A 20,929-nucleotide genomic window follows, 5' to 3' on the forward strand; every position below is an offset into this window, starting at 1 on the left:
TGTTTATTAAATAATAATCAATAATGACATCATTATTTAAAGGTAACAGGCTACAACAATAATCCCATTTGCCGATAATCAGCATCAGCTTCCACAAAAACAGCGGCAACCGCATTGGCAAGCTTTTACGGCCGGTCTGGCACCTTCTGGCATCCTCGCGGAATCCCCTGCCACCCTGCGGCAGACTGTGGCAGCGCCGGTGACAGGCTGTGGCGGAACTACCAGTTCTTCCTGCCACCAGAACTACCAGTTCTTCCTGCCACTGCCACAAATTGAGTTCGGTCCTGCTGCAATTCAATCAATTTCTCGGCATGTTTGCAATGTAATGCAATGCAGACGTGCACAGCGCCCCCTAGCGAACAAGATGGTAGGGGGCTGAGGAAGAGCAGTTGCTGACGTCACTCTTCTGCGCCCGCAGCTCGGAATGCTTTTTCGTTTTCGAGTTCTGGGCAGGACTTTGCGGGCAGATCACGAAAACGAAAAAGCAATGTCTGCTTTATTTTCTTTTTGATTATGGAATAAAATGTGAAGTCATGAAGAAGAAAATGCAAATAGGATGATTGATTACTAATTTTATTTATGGGTCAAATAACGCAGCCACATTCTTAAAATGAAAAAGTATTTCTGGAAATGCTTTTTCATTTTCAAATTTTACATTTCAAATTGAATTCTGGTATCTATTTGCTGGGGTATATTTTAAAAAATAAATCTCAAAAGTATTTTTCTTTTTCATTTTAATTTAGTGAAAGAATGAGCAGTCTTGAAGAAGAAAATTAAAATGCAAATAGGATGATTGATTACTAATTTCATTTATGAGTCAAACAATGCAGCCACATTCTTAAAATGAAAAAGCATTTCTGAAAATGCTTTTTCATTTGAAATATGGTAACGATTTGCTTCCATAACAACGCCCCCAAAGCATCTAAATCAACAAAAGTATGACCTTACCAGAAGATGATTAAAGTTTCGGAACAACTTTCTCTTCAACCCAGGAGAAATATTTCCGTCTGGAGAACATCAACACTCCAAAGATCCTTGTTAGAAGCATCCTGGACTATGATGTTGTGCAGAAGATCTCTCTGGTGTTACACGTGCAGGTACAGGAAGGATCTTCTTCTTAAACCTCGTTGGTTTGTTCCTTTCCCCTGTCATTTATTTCCCTCCCAGGACACGTTCAATGGTTCGGCCTCCAACGAGCCGTTCTTCACCTCTGTGGCCATGATAACGGTGCAGGTGAAGGATGTGGACAACCGGCCCCCGTGGTTCCAGCCGTGTCTCAGGACGACCTTAGGAATCGCCAAACTTTGCGTGAGCAGCGGCTACAGAGGCAAGGTCAACCTCACCGAGAAGGAGGCGAGTTTATTTTAACATCTCATAGGAGCTGTTCACCCCAGGCATGAGCTGGCATGAGATTGGGTCAGAATGATCACTTTAAACCGAAACACCGCAGCATTATGGTTTAAAAACTAAAACCCGAAACAAAAACTGTAAAAAATATTCATTGTGATCAACACTGTGACTCAGGCAGGATCGTTTCATCTCATCATACTTCTGTAGCTTCAGTCGTTTTGGGGCCGGCTGTCACTGGATATTTTCTACTGACCACATGTCAGCTTGAACCCAGTTTGACATCTGATTGTAAATTCAGTTTCCATCTCTTACTCAGTGTGCTATGAGCAAATGTTATGTGACTGATAAATATTAACAAGCTGCAGGAGGTCAGTCAGAGCTATTATAGTTTGATCAGGGTCCAAACAGGAAACGGAACCACAAAGTAATTTAGATTGAACACCTTTAAAAGAGTGAAGATGGCACTTCTGTGCCGCCAGAACCATTTCCAAATGTAGGGTAGAGTAATTCCTCTTGATCATATACAGCTGACTGACAGCTCACAGCAACAGGTGGGGGATGGGGCTGCAGTGCAGCACTGTTCTCTAAAGCCAGTAACATCACCATTTTGGTCAACACAAAGAAATGTTGTTACTTTTTAAAAATGTTTTTTACTATGAGTTGTGTTAGTTTTTCAGGACTTCATGCCATTAATCATTACGTCCCCATAATGTTTGGATGACAGATTAGATGATGGCCTGTTAAACTGATGTCTAGGTTATTCTCAGACTAAACCAGACTGGTTCTGACCCACAGGAAGGCCCGTTGGTGCTGGAGCCTGGACCGGTGTTTGCCAGGGATGGAGACAGGAACCGCAGTGAAACGATCAGCTACAGAATATTACGAGGTTAGATACAAGAAACGAACTTGATTTTATTTTCGGTTTTCTGCAGTGTGTTGCAGCGTATTCAGGTCCCAGCTGTCGTACTGTGGTTTCTTGGCACCATGACATGTAAAACAGACTCAACAGTTGTCCACTAATTGTCATATTTAGGTTTGTAGTGATGTGTAAATCAAACTTTTCTAAGTGATCCACGTTGTTTCCTTTCATCAGGAAATGAAGGGAACATATTCCAAATTGATGAAGACACGGGGAACATTACAATGACCAAAGCTGCAGATATCGCTGGCCCAATCATTCTGACAGTCCTGGTAAAAAGAAACTAAATGTTCTCTAGTGATTATTTCCACACATCCAACAGCGTAGAGCTCTGGTTTGAATATGTCTTTAATGTCTCAGGGATCGCAGGTGACCAACAGGGATCAGTTTGCAGTGACACAGGTGACCGTTGAGGTGATGAAGAAGAGCCGGAACCCCCCCCGCTTTGAGAAAGAACGATATGAAGGATTTATCTACAGCAACTCCGTCCCCGAGAGCATGATCCTCCGAGACCGGAGCACCAACCGACCGTTCAGGGTCCGAGCCCGAGACGAGGACTTCGCAAGTGTGAGAGACTCTCATGTTTGTTGTGAACTTATTAAAGGCTGCTTGTGTAGATGTGGTGTAGCGTAAAAACCCTTCTTCTAAAAGAGATGTTTGATCTCAGTGGGATTTCTGCTGTTTAAACGAACATTATGATGAAAACATAGCAATAAAAAACACAACAATCTTTTCAGAAGATGGGTTTCAGGAAAACATTTATTCCTTTTTCACAAGCTGACACATTTTATGACCTCTTAATAAAATGTTGCTGTCGACCAGACTCATGTCTGCTCCCTAGTGTCCAGAAAATGCTTGATAAAGTTGACAGCTTCTGAAAAGAAACATTAGTAATGCACCAATCAGTCGCACAGTAATCCAAATCGGCCCATTTCCCCGTGATCAGCTAACTATTACTGCATCAATACTCCAAACGTTTTCAGTCTTAGCACAAATCAAATAGGTACGTCTTTGGTTTGAGTTCAGGAAAAATCAGATAAAGGTGAAGGACATGTGCTTGGATGCATAAGTGGGTTAAATCCTGTAATCCCTTCATCTTCTGGTGGATGCAGAGTTCCTGCCTCTATCAATGAACCTGCAGCACAGGTTCCTCTTTTAAGGTCAATGGTTGTTACATTTATTTATTGAATTAAATGTTGCTAAATATGATTAATGTCTTTATTTGGTGTGTTGGTTTGTGTCAGAGTGTGAACCCAGATATGAAGTATGAGGTTCAGTACAGCAGCTACGTCAACGTAACCCCCGATGGCTTTGTGATCCTGAAGAGAGTGGTAAAGACAGAGTCTTTCGCCCTTCAGGTGAGAGACGAACCACCTCGTTGTTACCAGGAGCCATCTTTCTTCATTTTGACACTTTCTGACCGTAATGTTGCATTGACTGCAGCTCCGAGCCGTGGATTCAATCACAGGAGAGTTTGGGACTGCAGCGCTCTCTGTTCAGGTCATACCTGGTAAGACCGCTTCTAACCTTCTCATTTTCCATAGTCCTAACTGAAAAGTACAAACATAATTGTACAGATGAATGACTCACCTGTGTTCCTCTGCAGCCGTGGCCATCCCCTCCCCTTCCAACATCGGCTATCGGCCGGGTGACATGGCGCTGCTCGGTCTGATCATGGCGGCTCTTCTGGTTCTCTCCCTCATCGTGATTGGCTTCTTGATTTCCCGCTTGTGGAAGGAAAACACGAGTCTCAAGAAGATTTGTGAGGTCAGTTTTCCTAAATCCAAGATACGGTACCTTGCAAAACCTTGGAGTCCCAAATACTTTCTTCAGATTTAGTTCTCCAGGCTTTCTAAAGTTTTCTTTGGAATTTGGCTGCTCCTTCTGTTCTAAGGTTGACAATTTCAGGGGAAAAACTAAAAAATGTTGCTCCTTGTGAACAAAATATAAAGAACTGAGATCTTGATTAAAACTTTTGCACCGTATCAGACATCAAAAAATATCTTTGTGGCTTGTTCAAGTTTGAAATCTTTGAGTGTTTTGTGATGAAGGACAAAGTGTTTTACTCTGAAACATTTTATAAACCAGAAACCGGCTCTGTTTGATGCAGAGGGGTTCCCAAAGGGGGGGTCAGAACCCCCCAGGGGGTCATGAGACACCAAGTGAAGGGTCATAGTAATGTGACTGCATCACTACAGTGTATGGAAGGCCAAAAGGGACAAATAAAATAAATGAATTTATCGTGATACAAAGAAATGTCCCTTTGAATAATATATTATGAAATTTAAAAAATCAAATTTCACTTTAAAAAAATCATTAAAAAATACATATTATTATTTCACTCTATATTTTATAAATAAACAGAGTGTAAAAATTCTATGTATATTTAGGGGGTCGCAGGCTGAAAAGTTTGGGAACCCCGGCTCTAGCAGAGATACTTTGACTTGAGTCTGAGACTCGAGTGCCGCTATCTGTGACGCTGGGCGATTGGGAACTTGGCATCATGAACCCTGGATTAGCAGGACATTTTAAACAAAGATCTGGTGGCCTCCTCCATTAAACTGTAAATGTGTTGTTACTGTAAAGATCATTGCAGCAGGCTATTGATCGTTAACATCTGGTCAGATCAACACAGAAACAGATCAGCTTTCTTCCAGGGCCATCAATGTCCCCACACCGAAGTCATTTCTAAATATTTCATTTTCTCCCACTGAATACGTTTTCATTCTAACATTTTCAGTGTGAAATTATGTTGCTGCACAATAGGTGAATTTATTTATTTTTACCAATATTCTGAAGAGCGCTTTAATTAATGAGGGGTCCCTCTCCCCCCCGCAGTGCCTGGGGCCCTGTCTGTGGTCCAACCAGCCTCAGAGCGGCCACCGGGATTCCCTGCAGTTCACTAACGACGGCTTCCAGAACGAGAGCGACCCAAGCCGAGGAGGCGGGAAGCGCTGGAACAACGTCATCCTCAGGCGCAGCACTTTCCCCCAGCCCAGGAGCCGCATCATCCCCCTGGAGAGGCGGAGCCGCCACTGCTCCACCTGTGGCGTCTACAGTAACCATGTCACAAAGGGGTCCCCGTTGGCGTGGAGAAGCAGGGGGGACGTGGACGAGTACGGCATGAGGTCGATCCTGTCCAAGCAGCGCAGGAAGGAGGGCCAGAAGACAGTGTGGTTCAAGGAGAGCGAGGACTCCTCGGACATCGAGGTGGAGATTATCCCCGACACTGTAGGCCGGGTGGAGGAGGAGACTGAGGAGGAGCTGGAGGTAGAGATGGAGGGGGTCATCAGGGACCCTGCCGCTCCTCTGAGAGATCCAGAAGGAGAGCAGGAGAACCAGAGTGACGAGCAGAGCCAGCAGCCAGATCCTGGAGATACAACGAGCTCAGAGAAGGGAGAGCAGGAGGAGGAGCGCTGAGGTCAGAGGTCAGACTGAGCTAAATGCTCCTGGTTACATGATTACTGTGAAGAAACTCATTCGGCGGTCCAGGACAGCATTCCCAAGATCCCTGAGCTTCTTCCAAGCAGGGATCCACAGATCAGGAAGTTTTTATCTGCTGCTGTGAGCATCCTGAAACCCAATGTCACCGATCAGGACCATAAACGCTCAATACTGAGAGTCGGCCCGGTGACAACTCCACTTCAGAGTTCTGGTTAACACAACTGCATTCACTAAGATAACCTCTGACATCTCCACAGGTGTGAGGCCCTTTTTAAAGCTACAGTGCACAAAGTTTGGAGACTATTTTTGTTAAAAAAAAAAAAGGAGCTGGAGTTTTTATTTAGTCTGGAGAGCAGCTCAGGTTCAAAACATACTGAACTAAACTTTTTGTTAACAGTCTGTAAATTTATCTTGGTGTTTTAACAGGAACTTATGATGCTTTTAAATCCATCCTTTCCACCTAAAATCATCCAGCTGTGGTCTATATAAAGTGGAACCTCAATGCTTTAGTCTGAACTCCTTGTTCTTGTAGCTCCTCAGGCTCCTCTTTGACCTGTTCTAAGGAACGTCTGAGAGCAACTCGTTTTGGTGCCGTCTCTTTAAATGCTGCTGAGGCCCTTCACACCCCGCCCACCTCCAGGTCAAAGAGCATTTTTGTAGTTTGATAACAGAGATATAATTATGTAGAGGCCCAGAAACAAGACTAAGATGTCACAATAAAAACTGTTTATGTTGTATTATTAAAACCTGCAGTCTGACTCTGTCCTCCTGGAGCTAAAAGCAGCACCAAGACCCGATGCTGCTGCTATCAGAACCACGGCCAGGACGTCACATCCACACAATAAATTCATGTCTAAAATAAAGTTTGTTGTCATTTTAGCGTTATTTGCAGCTTACTGCTTTGCTGCGTCCGTCGTTCCATAGACAGAAGGAACCGACCATTTAATCAGATGAAGTCTTTCAGCAAATCCTTCTAGATACTGGAGGTTGATGAAGAACTCGTCCTTGAAGTGGGGGAAATGGGAATTTCTCCACTGATGTAGGAACATTTCCATGAAAAATAAAATTTAACCAGGAACTTTGAAGAGGTTGTGGTGCTGGAGGACGGTGTCATGAATCGTGTGGGTTAATACAACCAACAACTGAACCAAACCCATCCTCCTTCAGCTTCAGCATACTCGAGCTTGGACTACAAAATCACAGCGAGAATTAAATAGATACGCAAAATTGATCAGCCGGAAGTCCGTGACCTTGTTTAGCTGTTCTGGAGCAAATACTGAGATGTTACAGTTGGAAAAACGGAACGGATGAGAGAGAAAACTGAACAGACTGAAACATACGACCCAAACAGAACATAAAGATATCTGCAGCACCTGAAGAGACTAAATTCAACGTTTCTGCTCTCCTACAGACTCCAAGTACACAGCAACATTAAAAAAAGGAGCTTTTTTTTAAAAGATTTTTGTCTGCCACATTTATTAGGCAGCAGAACAATACATTTCTAATATTTCATTGCCAAACAAATGTTTTGATGACATTCTCAGCTTTTCTTAGTTTAAGAGCAAATATCTGAGTAACTAAAGTGAAACATTCACACAATTAACTTCAGATGCACCAGAAACTGGCTGACTGGAAGTAGACGATTTTTATCTTGAAATGAAAAAATCTGATCTTTTTCTAATCTATGAGCGCACCACTTCTATAAAACGACACACTGAAAACCCTCTTCAGTGTGGAAGGTACTGAAGGAAGAAGACTCAGACTTTTCAGTATCAGTGAAGCGCTTTCAGAGCAGAAGTACAAAAAACTTTAGAAAGCTGCAAAAAGCTTGTAGAATAAATACAAAACTGCTGTTTTCAAATTGTGATTTTATTTATTGAAAGCACTCCAGACCAACCTGATGAAAAAGTAATCACACCCTAGACCTAATGACTGCAGAGTTTTTACATCACTGTGGAGGAATTCGGACCAACTCTCTGCAGAATTGTTTCAATTCAGCCACACTGAAGCGTTTTCTGTTTAAGGACATGTTACACCATCTCATTTGGATTGGAAAGTCCAGACTTTCACTAGGCCACTCCAATTTGTCCATACTGTTTGAATCATTAAGGTGGATCTGCAGGAGTGTTTCAGATCATTGTCCTGCTGCGTAACGTCCGAGCTTAAGGTCAGAATGATTGGTCGGCCATGCTTCTTTTGGACTTCCTGCTGCAGAGCAGAACTCATGTTTCCATCAACTATAGCAGGTCATCCAGTTCCTGAAGCAGCACAGCAGTCCCAGACCACCACACTACCACCACCATGCTTAAATGTAGGCCTGATGTTCTGTTTCTAAAATGTTGAGAGAGCTTTACACCTGGTGGAACGAGACACCTTCTAGAAAGGTCCAGTTTGTTCCGTCAGTCCACAGAATATTTTCCCAAAACTCATTAAGATGTTTTTTAACATCTTAATTGTGTTTCTTTTTAAAAGGGAAATTATTAATAAATGGATAACATATATGTTGTGTGATAAATCAGCCCAGATGTGACAAATGGCTGATCTATTCTGGTCCAGATAAAAGTTTCTGGTGATAACGAGTGCTTCAGCTCATTTTGACACAAAACAAATACTTTCATTATTGTAAAGGTCAATATTTCTGGCTCCTTTTATATTTCATTATCTTGAAACAGGACAAGAGTCTGAAGATATCAATGCTTTTCCAAACATAATTATCCAAATTAGACATGGAAAAATGCAAAATCCATATTTTCCCACACTTTAAGACTGAGCAGGAACAAAAACATGTGATTTATTTAAACTTTTGACAGAAACAGAAGATCAAAATCAGTAGTGAAACCATCTTCCACCTAAAACAGCAATTAAAACATTTTAAAACAAATCCCTAATTTAGAAGAAATTACTTGGTTGTTTTCATCCATACCACAACAACTTATCAAATCCCTGTTCTCTTTTGCTCCGTCAGAACCGGGCAGAAGATGCATCTAGAACAAACATGCATCTGTGCATGTTTGTTCTAAAGTCTATGGTTAGATACATTTTGATCACAGAGAAACAAACGAGCAGCTCAGATCCAAAGCGCCATGTTCAGCTCGCCTTCTGTGTGCAGGATGCAGCGTTTACTTTGATTTAGCGAAGCCGACCCGGTTGTTTTGCCGGTCGAACACAGTGTAGTACTGACCGATGAACACATCTCCCAGGATCCACAGCGGCCCGGCGGGGGGAGGGATGTCCAAAGCCATGAAGCCGCTGAGACAGATCGTCTTCCCAGCCTGATTCACCTGCAGGACAGAGTCATCGAGGTGTTAAAATGTTACGGAAAACAAGTTCCTCTCAGCTTCAGCTGAAACAAAGCTGCACTTGTTCTGCTTTCAATGACGCAACAGAGTCAGTGTGTTGTTTTGATCCTGCGAGACCCAAAGCACCGCTGCCCCCTTTTGGACGATCCTGGTACACTCACCTTGAGGATGTACTGGTCTCCAGTCAGACTGTAGGTCTGACCACCGACGTTGAAAGTGATGGTGGGCAGCGCTGGGACCTTCTCACAGGGAACCATGTACTGAAACAAACACCATCAAAGCAGCAAAGTGAGTTCGTTTTCTGTTACAGCATCAGAAAAAGGACAATACTACATTTATTCCTGTCTTCTATGATAAGATCTTTAGGGAGGAAAAACAACAGTGTCTTTCACATATTATGTGAGGTTAGAAAGTGAAGGAAGAAGATGAAGAAGGTGCTTTGTTTTTGGTCTCCATTCTAAATGTGATGCGAGGGAGGAAACTAAAAGCGTGAACACACCATCCTCAGAGAAATACAGTAGTGGCAGCATCATGCTGTGGGCAGAGTTAATAAGACAGACGGAGCTGGGGTGGATGGAGGTTCACCTTCCAGTAGGAGAACAACCCAAAACACAGCCAGAAATACAATACAATGGTTTAGATAATAGAATACGTATGCATTAGAATGGCCTAGTCAAAGTCCATACCTAAATTAAACTAAGGATTTGTGTCAAGACTTGAAAATTGATGTTCAGAGCCTTTCTTCAGGTAATCTGACTGAGCCTGAGGTGCTTTACTGATGTGGAAATGTAAAGTTTCAGGCACGTGTTAAGCTGTCAGAAACAACCTGAAAGACCTGCTGTAAAAAGGTGGTTTTTCTAGGAGAGGTTGAAAAACGGTGCATCATGCTCCTTCCACGTGTTGTCACATGAAATCCCAATAAAATGCACTGAAGTTTGTGTTGGTATGGATACAAAGTGTGAATAGTTTTGCAAGGCGCAGTAGATTTAGTGGCCTCCTCCTGCCCCCAGAATATTTCAAATTATAAGAAGATTTCATCTAAAAGAGTGTGGGAGTGACAAAAATCTTGTAGACCGATTAATGCGTTGTCAGAAACGCAGGGTTTCCTCACCTCTCCCTGGATGAGTGGAAGAGCTCCGATGGCTTTCTGCAGAGCTCTGACCTCGGCTGCTGGGCCGGTGATCAGAGACGTCCCAGTGTCCACGATGGCCTCGCAGCCTCCATTACACAGACTCAGCTGGCTGCCGATGCTCATCCTGGAAAACAAAACAGGAAATGATCACACCATGAAAAACAGGTGCAGGAATCTGACAAATCCCAACCCTTTACTGCACGTCTTCCCACCAGTGCCAAAAGATCTAAAAAAAAAAAAAGATTTGTTGCATTTCTAAACAGTCAGACTGATGAGTGAACCGTGAAGACTAATAGTTAACATATCTGGACAGAAACAAGTCATTTTCTGTTCCCTCCTGATTAAACAACTAATTCACACAGACAGACGTCTCAATTCTCATCTCATATTAAGGAGTGACAGTAAAGAGACCAGACATCATTTTAAAAAAAGGGAACTCCTAACTATAAGCACCTTTTTAGCAGCTCCTGATCCCTTCTGAGCTCCAACTTCCAACCATTTTTCAACAAATAAAATGTCGATTTTGGACCCATCTTTGATTCATTTAAATCAAGCAAACAAATAATTTGTTTAATTAAACTTGGCAGATGCTTGTGTTCTGTGACGTATCATTTGGATTCTTACCCGTCCATGTGGATCTGCCAGTAGGCCTGCCGGGTGATGTTGACGTAGTGGAAGTCTCCAGTGTAGTATTTGGGGTCGGTTCCTCCCAGCAGCAGCTCACCTCCCGGCTCGGTGTCCGGGTTCCTGATCCGAGAAAAGACTTTTATTAATGCACTGAAAATAATGATTTAAACAACTTTTCTACATGATGATGTTCTGTCAGATGGGCCATTTTACTCATTTATCAACACTGACTATGACCCTTTAGTACAGAGCATCCACGGACATCATGCAAACAACATATTTGATTGATTCCAAACGTATCAGTTAAAAAGAGCCACTTGGTTGCAGCCGAATCAGCAATAGTGTGAACTGTAACGCTGCAGAGATCCCAATCAGTTTACAGATGCAGGAGCCTCAGGCTTTCAGCTGAACTACAAACTTACACACAAGTTTTTCTCTGTGCTACCACTAGAGGGAGCTGGAGTGCCACCAGAAGTAGTTCTAGAGTTTAAGAACATCGATTTTAATCCATTATTGTAGCTGAGTGATTACGAGTCTCAAAGACAAAATAATTAAAGTTGACATTTTAACATCTCTGATTGCAATTAGCATGGCTAGCATTAGTGAAACAGCAGCCTCTGTGTTGTGTAGATTCCCTGTAACAATTAGAGATGTGACGTCAAACCGGTCGATTCTTTTGAACGCCTGCTTACCTTAACCGACAGGAAAAAGTCTTAGTGAGAGCAGTTCTTTATTTTTTACCACTTTGCTTAGAATGCTACGTTTCTTAATTTAATTTTAAATTATATTAGGTGATTTAATATGAAAAATCAAAAGGAGGTAGGTACGAGCATACAGCGCACCTGCTCATTGCTGTCGCTTGTCACTTCCTTTTGTTTCTGTTACATTTAGTTTTTCAAATGCTATTAATGCACAACACTCAGTAAAGAACTACATGGGCATTTGATATTTTATACTTAATTTTATGCTAAATATATACATAGATTTCTTTTGCATGAACATACTGTGCTTCCATTTTGCATCTTTTAAATAAAAATATGAATCTTAATATTAATACAGATGATTCAGCTTTAGTTATAAATTTTACCCACACAACAAGTTTCCCAAATATTTCTACATTTAACACTAAAATTGCTTGTTCTTCTAAATACGTTTTCAAAACGGATCATCTTAACGGCTCTGCAGTGAACGGGTCCAGAAGATTTGGTTCTCTTCGTAGAGCCACAGGTCCCATCACTAGTAACAACGCATTCATTTATAGATCAGTGAGAAATAAATCAAAATTAAAGCAGGTCGGATTTTGTGCGCCAGGGCCTTCAAGCGATTCCTGTAGAGCAGGACATCCAGCTCACCTGTTCAGGTAGAAGGAGAAGACATTCTGCTCCACTTTCTTCTGGTTCATGATGTTATCAAACACAGGAACCACCCCATCCACAGAGATCCGGGGATACGCCATGCCGAGGATCCCGTCAAACTTGGCTGCAATGAATGCGACACCAGGCTGCTTGATGGCTTCACCAAACTGCTGCTTCTCCACGGAGATGTCTCCGATCTGAATGATTCAAAAGAAGACTTAGATGATTCCACACAGTAAGGATTCATCTCTGAACTGTGCTGGAGAAGCTTACGGTGCACGTATCCTGACTGAGGTATCCAGACAAACTGCCGGATCCATACTGGATGGCGAAGGCGGTGCCGTTCTTCACGTAGGTGCTGGATTTAGCAGAGTTGTATTTGTGGTGAAGCACTAAAAGGAAACAGAAGGTAAAATGATCTTTCAGTTCCATCAGGTTTGTTGGAGTTGAGGGTCTCAGAGACAGACTCACAGCAGGCGATGTCCAGCAAGGAGCAGTGAACGGAGGGGACCCACAGGTTGGACGAGCCCGTGTCGAACACCACAGTGAACAGCTGGGGAGGCGTACCCAGACCGATTTCTCCATAATACTGAGCCTGGTCGCAAAGAACCAAAAGTCCAGTTTAGACTAGAAAAGTAGTTTAAGGAAAATCTGAGCAGCTTTAATAATTAATCAGCCAGTTTGTCCTGTTTTCACAGCAGCATAATGAGGACATAAATCAAACTGTTAAAAATATATCAGCTCGTTCTGTCGAACTGAAGGGAGAAAAAGGAAGTGATCGCGTCACAAGTTCATGATCTCAGTCAGGTTCCTGTTTCATGTGACTGAACGCAGCCAGTTTCTGTCAAGTCATTCTGGTCTCGGTGCTTCTCTAAAACAGAGAAATAGATTCTGATTTACTGAGATTGGAGAGCAGCGGGTTTAACGCAGTCATGTTTCCTCCGTCTCATTCAGGATGATTAGCTCTGCAGCTTCAGCCTGGTCTACAGTTTAGAAAGTTCTCATTAAATAACTTCAAGCTAAAAACGTAACCTTATAGCAAACTTTTCTGAATAAATAGACATTTTCAAGCCAACAAAAACTTTATTCTGAACACGTTAAAACAACAGAGACACCAGAAAAATGTGCAACAAGTATGTTATGTACAAATATTCATTTAGGTAATATTTTAGATTAGCTATTACTACTTTGGTGATTTAATGACAACTTTATACTTTTAGTTTAATAGAACATTTTAGTTATCAATTTAAAGTTAATAAAAAGAACAAATATTTTAAATATAATTAGATTTGATAAATGAATGTATTACAAAAAATAGGTATATTTTAGGAAATTATCAGTTATTAATTGAGTTAATTTTATCATTACTGCTACAAGGAAAGAAATGAGTTTCACTTTCTAAAGGCTTTTATAAAACTAATCTCAGTTTCAAGCTTAAAACATATTTTTAAGAACGGAGGATGGTAGATGTATAATCTTTGATATATATTTCTATAAACACAGTGTTTTAATAAGAATAACTGAATAAATCTGAGGACTATTGTAAAAACAGGACATTCTTCATCGTACAAACTCAACATTTAAATTAATAATAAACCCTCTTCTTCATCACTGGATGAGTTTGGGTAATATTTTCCAAGAAACTTGTCTTTATAATCCAACATCTAAAAGGTGCTGAGGTCATCATGAAGCTGATCATCTGACTCGTTCTGCTGCCTTACTGTAAACAACTATCAGCTGATAGAGATCAGAAACCTTCTCAGAGTTTCCACACCTAATCAGCCTTTCTGAAAACATGATATAATTCTGCAACCCAACAGAACCTTGGCCCGTTCCTCCCTCAGAGCCCGGCTGAGGGAGGAACGGGCCCTGAAGGGTTCTCAGGTCAGTGCTTACATCCAGGTAGTTCTTCAGCGTTTCTGGGGTGGGTGCATTACTGGAAGGGAAGCCCAGGTTGTACTTAAGGGAGTGTTTGCCGGCCAGGAGCTCCTCAGCACTTCTTCCCGAGTCGGACAGCTCGCGGCGAATTGAACGGAATTTCTTTAAGGGAATTCTGAACAGAAGGAAACAAAAAAGCTCCGGTAAATTCAGACAACTTCTTGGTTCAATCTAAGCATGACAGCAGGAAAATCCTGGAATTAATACGTTTTACTCCCATTTCCAGAAAGAAGAAAAATCTGACATCAGCTTTTATGCTGAATAAAACTGCTCTGAATTGAAATATTTCACACATTGACTGACTAACCAAAGATCTGAACCACTTCCTTCCTCTTTATCGTCACAGCATTTTATCACCTGCTGCAACTTCAGAAACCTTTAGGCAGCAAAGCAAATATCAACCATGCTCTTCTTGCTACGCGTTTTACAAGCAAGCAAGATGCTCTGATCGGTGCTCACAAAATTACACGTATCAACATTTCCTGGGACACAATGTTGGTTTAAAGTGTGTGTGTTCAGCTCTGAGTTCAACAGCTAACAGGCCAGGTATTTAGAGAAGCATTTTCTTCATAATCTCAATTATAAACACCCACTAAAACAGTCAGATACCATAACAGGAGAAACTCGAGTGGGTTGTTTTGGACCATCCCACCTTTCTCTTGTTTCAGGACAAAACAGGACTTTTCAGAAGAACATGCTGCCATGTACAGAAAAACCAGAACATGATAACCTCTCACTGAATCACACAGAATAAATCAACTTTTAGTTAATAGTTTCAGATAGAGACCGACTGAAACGTTTGGCCCATTTCTGTCCTGATTATATAACTGAGCCCGTTGCTACACACCTAAAAACAATCAGCTGAAACTTTGGTTTTCTGAGTCCAAGGCAATGATTTTTATCATCACCTGTTCCATTGACAGACATAATCATTTGCTCATCATGAGATTGCTATAACAAGATTACCGTTCAGGTTCATTGTGTTATAAATCAGCTGTAAAACAACAGGAATAAAATCTGTGATGCAACACCAGATGGAAACATTTTTAAACAGGAAATGGAGAAGTTGAAGCTTTTGAAATGTTGGGTTGTCCTGAGGCAGCACTAAGGAGCTCTGATTAGAGTTTTTCAAGCCTGGTCCTCGTTGCCCTGCAGGTTCTGGGGGTTTCCCTGCTTTAACCTGATTCAGATAACTGGCAATCCTAAACTATTTGAGGTTTAGGAGTGTGTTCACGGTTAGATCAGAACCAGAACTGCAGCCCCGGCTCTAATTCATCCCAAAGGTGTCCAAGAAGGTTGAGGTCAGGACTCTGCAGGCCAGTCAAGGTTCTCCACACCTGCAGCCATGGAAGTGATAGGAACACCAGAATATTGTGCATTTCCAGCCAGGTCCAACTGGGAATAGACCCTGATGCAGACACAGAATTTCCTGGAAAGATCATAGAACCCTTTCTGATTCGGGAATGCTTTGGGATCACCAGAATCAGCTGGAGATTGGTGCCATGGAGAGGGATGTCTGAGATTTCCTCTTGGACCCGTTACCTTAGTAACCTGCCCCCAGACAACCAGAAAATGACGAGTGGAAGGACTGTTGTGCTCTCTGTACCCATTACCGTAAATTCACAACCATGTTCAGAAAAACAAACTGAAACAGACTCTCTGGTGGGTCTTTGGCCTAAAATGACCTGATGTTTAATGTTTGGATGTTTCTTTGACCAAACTGTGAGACAACCGTGTCAGCTTCAGCTTCATGTCACAAGGTCAGCTGGGCTTGTTCCGACAGACAGCGGGTCAGGTGATCACCGCAGCAGAATTATTAGAAACACAAACCTCCAACTAAAGCTTTAAACCGTCAGTGAGGCCGTTAAAGTGGCGCCAACACAGCTAACCTTGTGGAGGTTGTTGCTAACACAGTTAGCTCTAACTTAGACTCTGGTCGTTTTAAACACGAATTAAACGGATTAAACGCTTTTTTTCAAAACTTACCGAACCAGAGCGTCGTTCGTCAAAGCTAATGCCGCCAACACCAACACAACCAGGCTCCTCATTGTGCCAGAATCAGGACCAGGACCAGCAGAACCACAATGACTGAGCACTTCGAGCTTGTTGTCGATAAACAGCCGACTTTTATCAGCTGACCCGAACCCAGTCACCGTCACGTGCCTCCGGAACTGCACGGCGGTGACGTCACCAACGGTCCTCTGGCCGGTTGGTTAGCTTGAGTCAACGGCGTCTCCGTCCTGTTTGAGCCGACGCTAGCAGCCTGATTACGGGCAGCAGGTCTCTGCCTGCTCCCTCCTTCCACACACGGTTCTTCGCTTAGGGACCGTCAATAAATGTCCGAACCAAACAAAAAAACGAATCACTTTTAGGTAACATGACCCAGTGACACGAAATTGATGTAAGATCATTCTACCGGACTGAACAGATAATACCCACTCATTTTTATCCGATTTTAATGCATTTTCTATTTTTTATGAAGTTTTAAAAGAAAAATTCATGATTTTTTTTCAATAGCTTTCAGGTCACATGACCCAGTGGTAAACAAATTATGTTAAATCATTCTAGTAGACTGGGTAGTTGAGACACACTTCTTTTATCTAATTTTAATGCAGTTTCTTTTTTTTTTTTATGATATGCTTAAATCAAAATTCAGGACTTTTTTTTCAAGAGTTTTTAGGTCACATGACCCAATGTCACAAAGCTAATGTCAAATCATTCTACCTGGCGGAATAGATGATACACACTTCTTTTTATTTCATTTTAATGCATTTTCTAATTTTTAAAAATTTCTAAAATCAAATTTCATGATTTTATTTTCTCAATAGTTTTCAGGTAGCGTGGCTTTCACAAAGTGAATGCTAAATTATTCGACTAAATATGACAGATGAGATACAGTCTTAAAGCAATGTGCTGTGCTGTTTGTGTCGAGGCACTGGACATGGAGCCATCTGTCTCAGTCATCACACTGAATCTGTTAATACCGTTGTAGATGCTGATGGCTGTGGGCAGGAAGGATCTCCTGTAGCGCTCCGTCTTACAGCAGATCTGAAGAAGCCTCTGACTGAAGACACTCTGTTGCTGTAGGACAGTCTCATGAAGAGGATGCTCAGGGTTCTCCATGATGTTCTTTAATTTATGAGGCATCCTTCTTTCCACAATGATCTCCAGAGGTTCCAGAGGAGTCCCCAGAACAGAATCAGCCTTTTTTATCAGCTTGTTCAGCTTTTTTTAAGTCCCTGGTTCTGATGCTGCTTCCCCAGCAGATGATGGTAGAAGAGATCACACTTTCCATATCAGACTTATAGAAGATATGCAGCATCTTGCTGCAAACAGCAAAGGACCTAAGCTTCCTCAAGAAGTACAGTCTGCTCTGTCCCTTCTTGTAGATGGCTTCACAGTTGCATCTCCACTCTAGTCTGTTGTCCAGGTGAACACCGAGGTATTTATACTCCTCCACCACCTCCACTTCTTCTCCCATGAAGTGTTTGACCTACTCCTGTTTTTCTTAAAATCTACAATCATCTCCTTTGTTTTAGTCACGTTCAAAATGAGATGATTGTTTCCTCACCATGCCACAAAGCGGTCCACCACCTTCCTGTACTCATCTTCTTGTCCATCTCTGATCCACCCCATGACCGATCAGGGGAGAAGAGCCTTAATCAGGGAGGTGACCCAGAACCCCATGGTCACTCTGTCAGAGCTCCAGTGTTCCTCTGTGGAGGGAGGAGAACCTTCCTGAAGGACAACCACCTCTGCAGCAAGCCACCAATCAGGCCTGTATGGTAGAGTGACTAGATGAAAGCCACTCCTTAATAAAGGCACATGGCAGCCAGTCTGGGGTTTGCCAAATGCACCTGAAGGTCTCTCAGTCCATGAGAAACAGAATTCTCTAGTCTGATGAGACAAATATTCATCATGTTTGAAAGAAACCGCTTATCACCAGACAATACAATCCCTACAGTGAAGCATGGTGGTAGCAGTATAATGCTATGGGGATGTTTGTCGGCAGCAGGAACTGGCAGACTAGTCAGGATAGCAGGGCAACGGCCCAAAGAACACAGCCAAGATCTCACAGGAGAGGCTTCAGAACCACTCTGTGAATGTCCTGGAGTGGCTCAGCCAGAGTCCAGACATGAATCAAATCGAACATCTGGAGAGATCTGAACATGGCTGCATACAGATGCCTTCCATTCAACCTGATGGAGCTTGAGATGTTCTGCAAAGAAGAATGAGTGAACCTGCCTGAAGATACGTGAGCTCAGCTTCTGACATTATATTCAAAAAGACTTGAGACTGTAACTGCTGCCAAAGGTAGATCAACAAAGTATTAGGCAAAGGATGTGAATACGTATGTAAAAGTAATTTCTTACCTTTCTATTTTTAATACATTTTTAACAAACAAACTTATTTCATGTAGTCATAATGGGGAGTTGTGTGTAGAACTTAAAGGAAGGAGATTAATTTGATATCATTTGGAATAAGGTTGTAGCATAACTAGATTCCAAGATGGCGCCGCAGATGGTCGCCTCGGCGTGTTGGTTCGCATTGTTTAGTTTTTTGCTTTAAAACGGTCTTCTGTGATGGTACCCGGAGCTCTCTCACCAGAGAAGAACTCATGAACATCAGGGCTACTACACCAGAGGAGTTATTTCCAACATTTCTGCCTACTGCTCTGGACGTTTTGGACATCCTGGTCAAAGGTGCGCTCACCTTTGTTCACCTTTGTGAAACACCAGAAGAGAGGGAAACGGGCTGGGGTGCTGGTACGTATTCGCCAGCGTGGAATACGAACACCGTTACCTGGAATATTTCTCACTTCCCAACAAAATGGAGGAACTACAACTGTTGTTGGGGAAAAACAGGGACTTTTATTCATCGGCAGTTTTGTGCTTCACGGAGACGTGGCTGTGTGGATTAATACCGGACTCTGCGCTGCAGCTGGCAGGATTCCAGCTCTACAGAGCGGACAGAGACACGGAACTCTCCGGCAAAGCGAAAGGTGGAGGAATCTGTTTTTACCTCAACAGTGGTTGGTGCAACGACGTGACAGTGATTCAGCAGCACTGTTCTCCAGACCTGGAAGCCTTCATCATAAACTGTAAGCCTTTCTATTCCCCCCGTGAGTTCGCTTCGTTCATCCTGGTCGGTGTCTACATCCCGCCGCAAGCTAACGTGCAGGTCGCACAGCGCATGCTCGCCGACCAGATACTGAGTGTGGAGCGGACCAACCCAGACTCCTTAGTTATCGTCGTTGGTGACTTTAACAAAGGTAATCTCACCCACGAACTCCCCAAATATAGACAGTTTATAAAATGTCCGACCAGAGAGGACAACATTCTGGATCACTGTTACACCACCATCAGAGACGCTTATCACGCCGTCCCACTGGGCACTGGGCCAATCCGACCACATCATGGTCCACCTGATTCCTGCATACAGGCAGAAACTAAAGCTCTGCAAACCTGTTGTGAGGACGACAAGGAAGTGGAGCAGTGAGGCTGTGGAGAATCTCCAGGCGTGTTTAGGCTGTACAGACTGGGATGTGTTCAGGACTACTACCAACAGTCTGGACGAGTACACAGAGGCTGTGACTTCCTACATCAGCTTCTGTGAGGACAGCTGTGTACCATCATGCACCAGGGTGAGTTACAACAATGATAAACCCTGGTTCACAGCTAAATTCAGAAGATTAAGACTGGATAAGGAAGAGGCCTTCAGGAGTGGGGACAAAGACATATACAGAGAGGCTAAGTACAAGTTTGGCAAGGCAGTGAAAGAGGCCAAACGACTGTACTCTGAGAAGCTCCAAAACCAGTTCTCAGCCAACGACTCTGCGTCTGTCTGGAAAGGGCTCAAGCAAATCACCAACTACAAGCCAAAAGCCCCCCACTCCATCAACGACCGACGCCTCGCCAACGACCTGAACGAGTTCTACTGCCGCTTTGAAAGACAAAGGGACAGTCCTGCAACCATCCCCCACGACGCCCCCCAACAGCTGCAGCCACAATCCACCACCCCCATCTCTCCAACCTCAAGAGGGGCCTGGGCACCTCCAACCCCCACCCTGAAGTTCCCCCCCACCAGCCTCCTACCCACGCCGAGGACGGCTCTTTCCATCCAGGAGAGGGACGTCAACAAACTCTTCAGGAGACAGAACCCCCGGAAAGCTGCTGGTCCGGATTCTGTCTCACCAGCCAGCCTGAAGCACTGCGCTGATCAGCTGTCTCCAGTCTTCACAGACATTTTTAACACCTCACTGGAGACATGTCATGTGCCAGCCTGCTTCAAGTCCTCCACCATCGTCCCTGTTCCCAAGAAGCTAAGGACCACAGGGCTTAATGACTTCAGACCCGTCGCCCTGACCTCTGTGGTGATGAAGTCCTTTGAGCGCCTTGTGCTCTCACACCTAAAAGACATCACCGACCCCCTCCTGGACCCCCTGCAGTTTGCCTACAGAGCCAACAGGTCTGTAGATGATGCAGTCAACCTAGCCCTTCACTTCATCCTCCGGCACCTGGACTCCACAGGAACCTACCCCAGGATCCTGTTTGTGGATTTCAGTTCTGCCTTCAACACCATCGTCCCAGTTCTGCTACAGGAGAAGCTCTCCCAGCTGAATGTGCCCGACTCCACCTGCAGGTGGATCACTGACTTCCTGTCTGACAGGAAGCAGCGCGTGAGGCTGGGGAAGCACGTCTCTGACTCCCTGACCATCAGCACCGGTTCCCCCCAAGGCTGTGTTCTCTCTCCTCTGCTCTTCTCCCTGTACACCAACAGCTGCACCTCCAGTCACCAGTCTGTCAAGCTTCTGAAGTTTGCGGACGACACCACCCTGATCGGACTCATCTCTGATGGTGACGAG

At 43.4% G+C, this 20,929-nt stretch overlaps 2 protein-coding genes and 1 long non-coding RNA gene across 4 annotated transcripts in view; 1 reads left to right on the forward strand and 2 right to left on the reverse strand.

Annotated features, from left to right (window-relative positions):
• Nucleotides 1-6,576, forward strand: part of cdhr5a (cadherin-related family member 5a) — a 14,594-nt gene extending 8,018 nt beyond the window's left edge. The window contains exons 6-14 of one of the 2 annotated variants that reach the window (XM_047362994.1): nt 993-1,097; nt 1,168-1,353; nt 2,146-2,236; nt 2,444-2,541; nt 2,630-2,836; nt 3,514-3,627; nt 3,713-3,779; nt 3,876-4,036; nt 5,108-6,576. In XM_047362994.1, coding sequence (XP_047218950.1) covers nt 993-1,097; nt 1,168-1,353; nt 2,146-2,236; nt 2,444-2,541; nt 2,630-2,836; nt 3,514-3,627; nt 3,713-3,779; nt 3,876-4,036; nt 5,108-5,689 — 1,611 coding nt within the window. In that variant the 3' untranslated portion in view covers nt 5,690-6,576. The remainder of the gene's footprint in view (nt 1-992; nt 1,098-1,167; nt 1,354-2,145; nt 2,237-2,443; nt 2,542-2,629; nt 2,837-3,513; nt 3,628-3,712; nt 3,780-3,875; nt 4,037-5,107) is intronic. The other variant, XM_047362995.1, reaches the window with a different exon arrangement.
• Nucleotides 3,011-3,997, reverse strand: LOC124866938. The gene is made up of 2 exons (XR_007037956.1): nt 3,860-3,997; nt 3,011-3,143 (listed from the first exon to the last, which is right to left on the reverse strand). It is a non-coding gene; the product is annotated as an uncharacterized LOC124866938 (long non-coding RNA).
• Nucleotides 6,577-7,564: 988 nt separating the features above from the next.
• ctsd (cathepsin D) lies at nt 7,565-16,321 on the reverse strand. The gene is made up of 9 exons (XM_047362996.1): nt 16,051-16,321; nt 14,023-14,179; nt 12,598-12,721; nt 12,400-12,518; nt 12,124-12,323; nt 10,769-10,891; nt 10,124-10,268; nt 9,174-9,272; nt 7,565-8,994 (listed from the first exon to the last, which is right to left on the reverse strand). The coding sequence occupies exons 1-9, from the start codon at nt 16,110-16,112 to the stop codon at nt 8,833-8,835; spliced, it is 1,191 nt and encodes a 396-aa protein (XP_047218952.1). The 5' UTR covers nt 16,113-16,321; the 3' UTR covers nt 7,565-8,832.
• Between the last annotated feature and the right edge of the window lie 4,608 nt (nt 16,322-20,929).

Source organism: Girardinichthys multiradiatus, chromosome 4 (assembly GCF_021462225.1).
Source record: "Girardinichthys multiradiatus isolate DD_20200921_A chromosome 4, DD_fGirMul_XY1, whole genome shotgun sequence".
Lineage (NCBI taxonomy): Eukaryota > Metazoa > Chordata > Actinopteri > Cyprinodontiformes > Goodeidae > Girardinichthys > Girardinichthys multiradiatus.

Excerpts from the sequence above, each read along its gene's own strand:
- ctsd (XM_047362996.1), bottom strand. The coding sequence starts at position 16,112 with ATGAGGAGCCTGGTTGTGTTGGTGTTGGCGGCATTAGCTTTGACGAAC. Across the intron at positions 10,269-10,768 it reads TGGCAGATCCACATGGACGG|GATGAGCATCGGCAGCCAGC; the intron begins GTAAGAATCCAA and ends TTTGTTTTCCAG. Across the intron at positions 9,273-10,123 it reads TTCCACTCATCCAGGGAGAG|TACATGGTTCCCTGTGAGAA; the intron begins GTGAGGAAACCC and ends TGTTTGTTTCAG.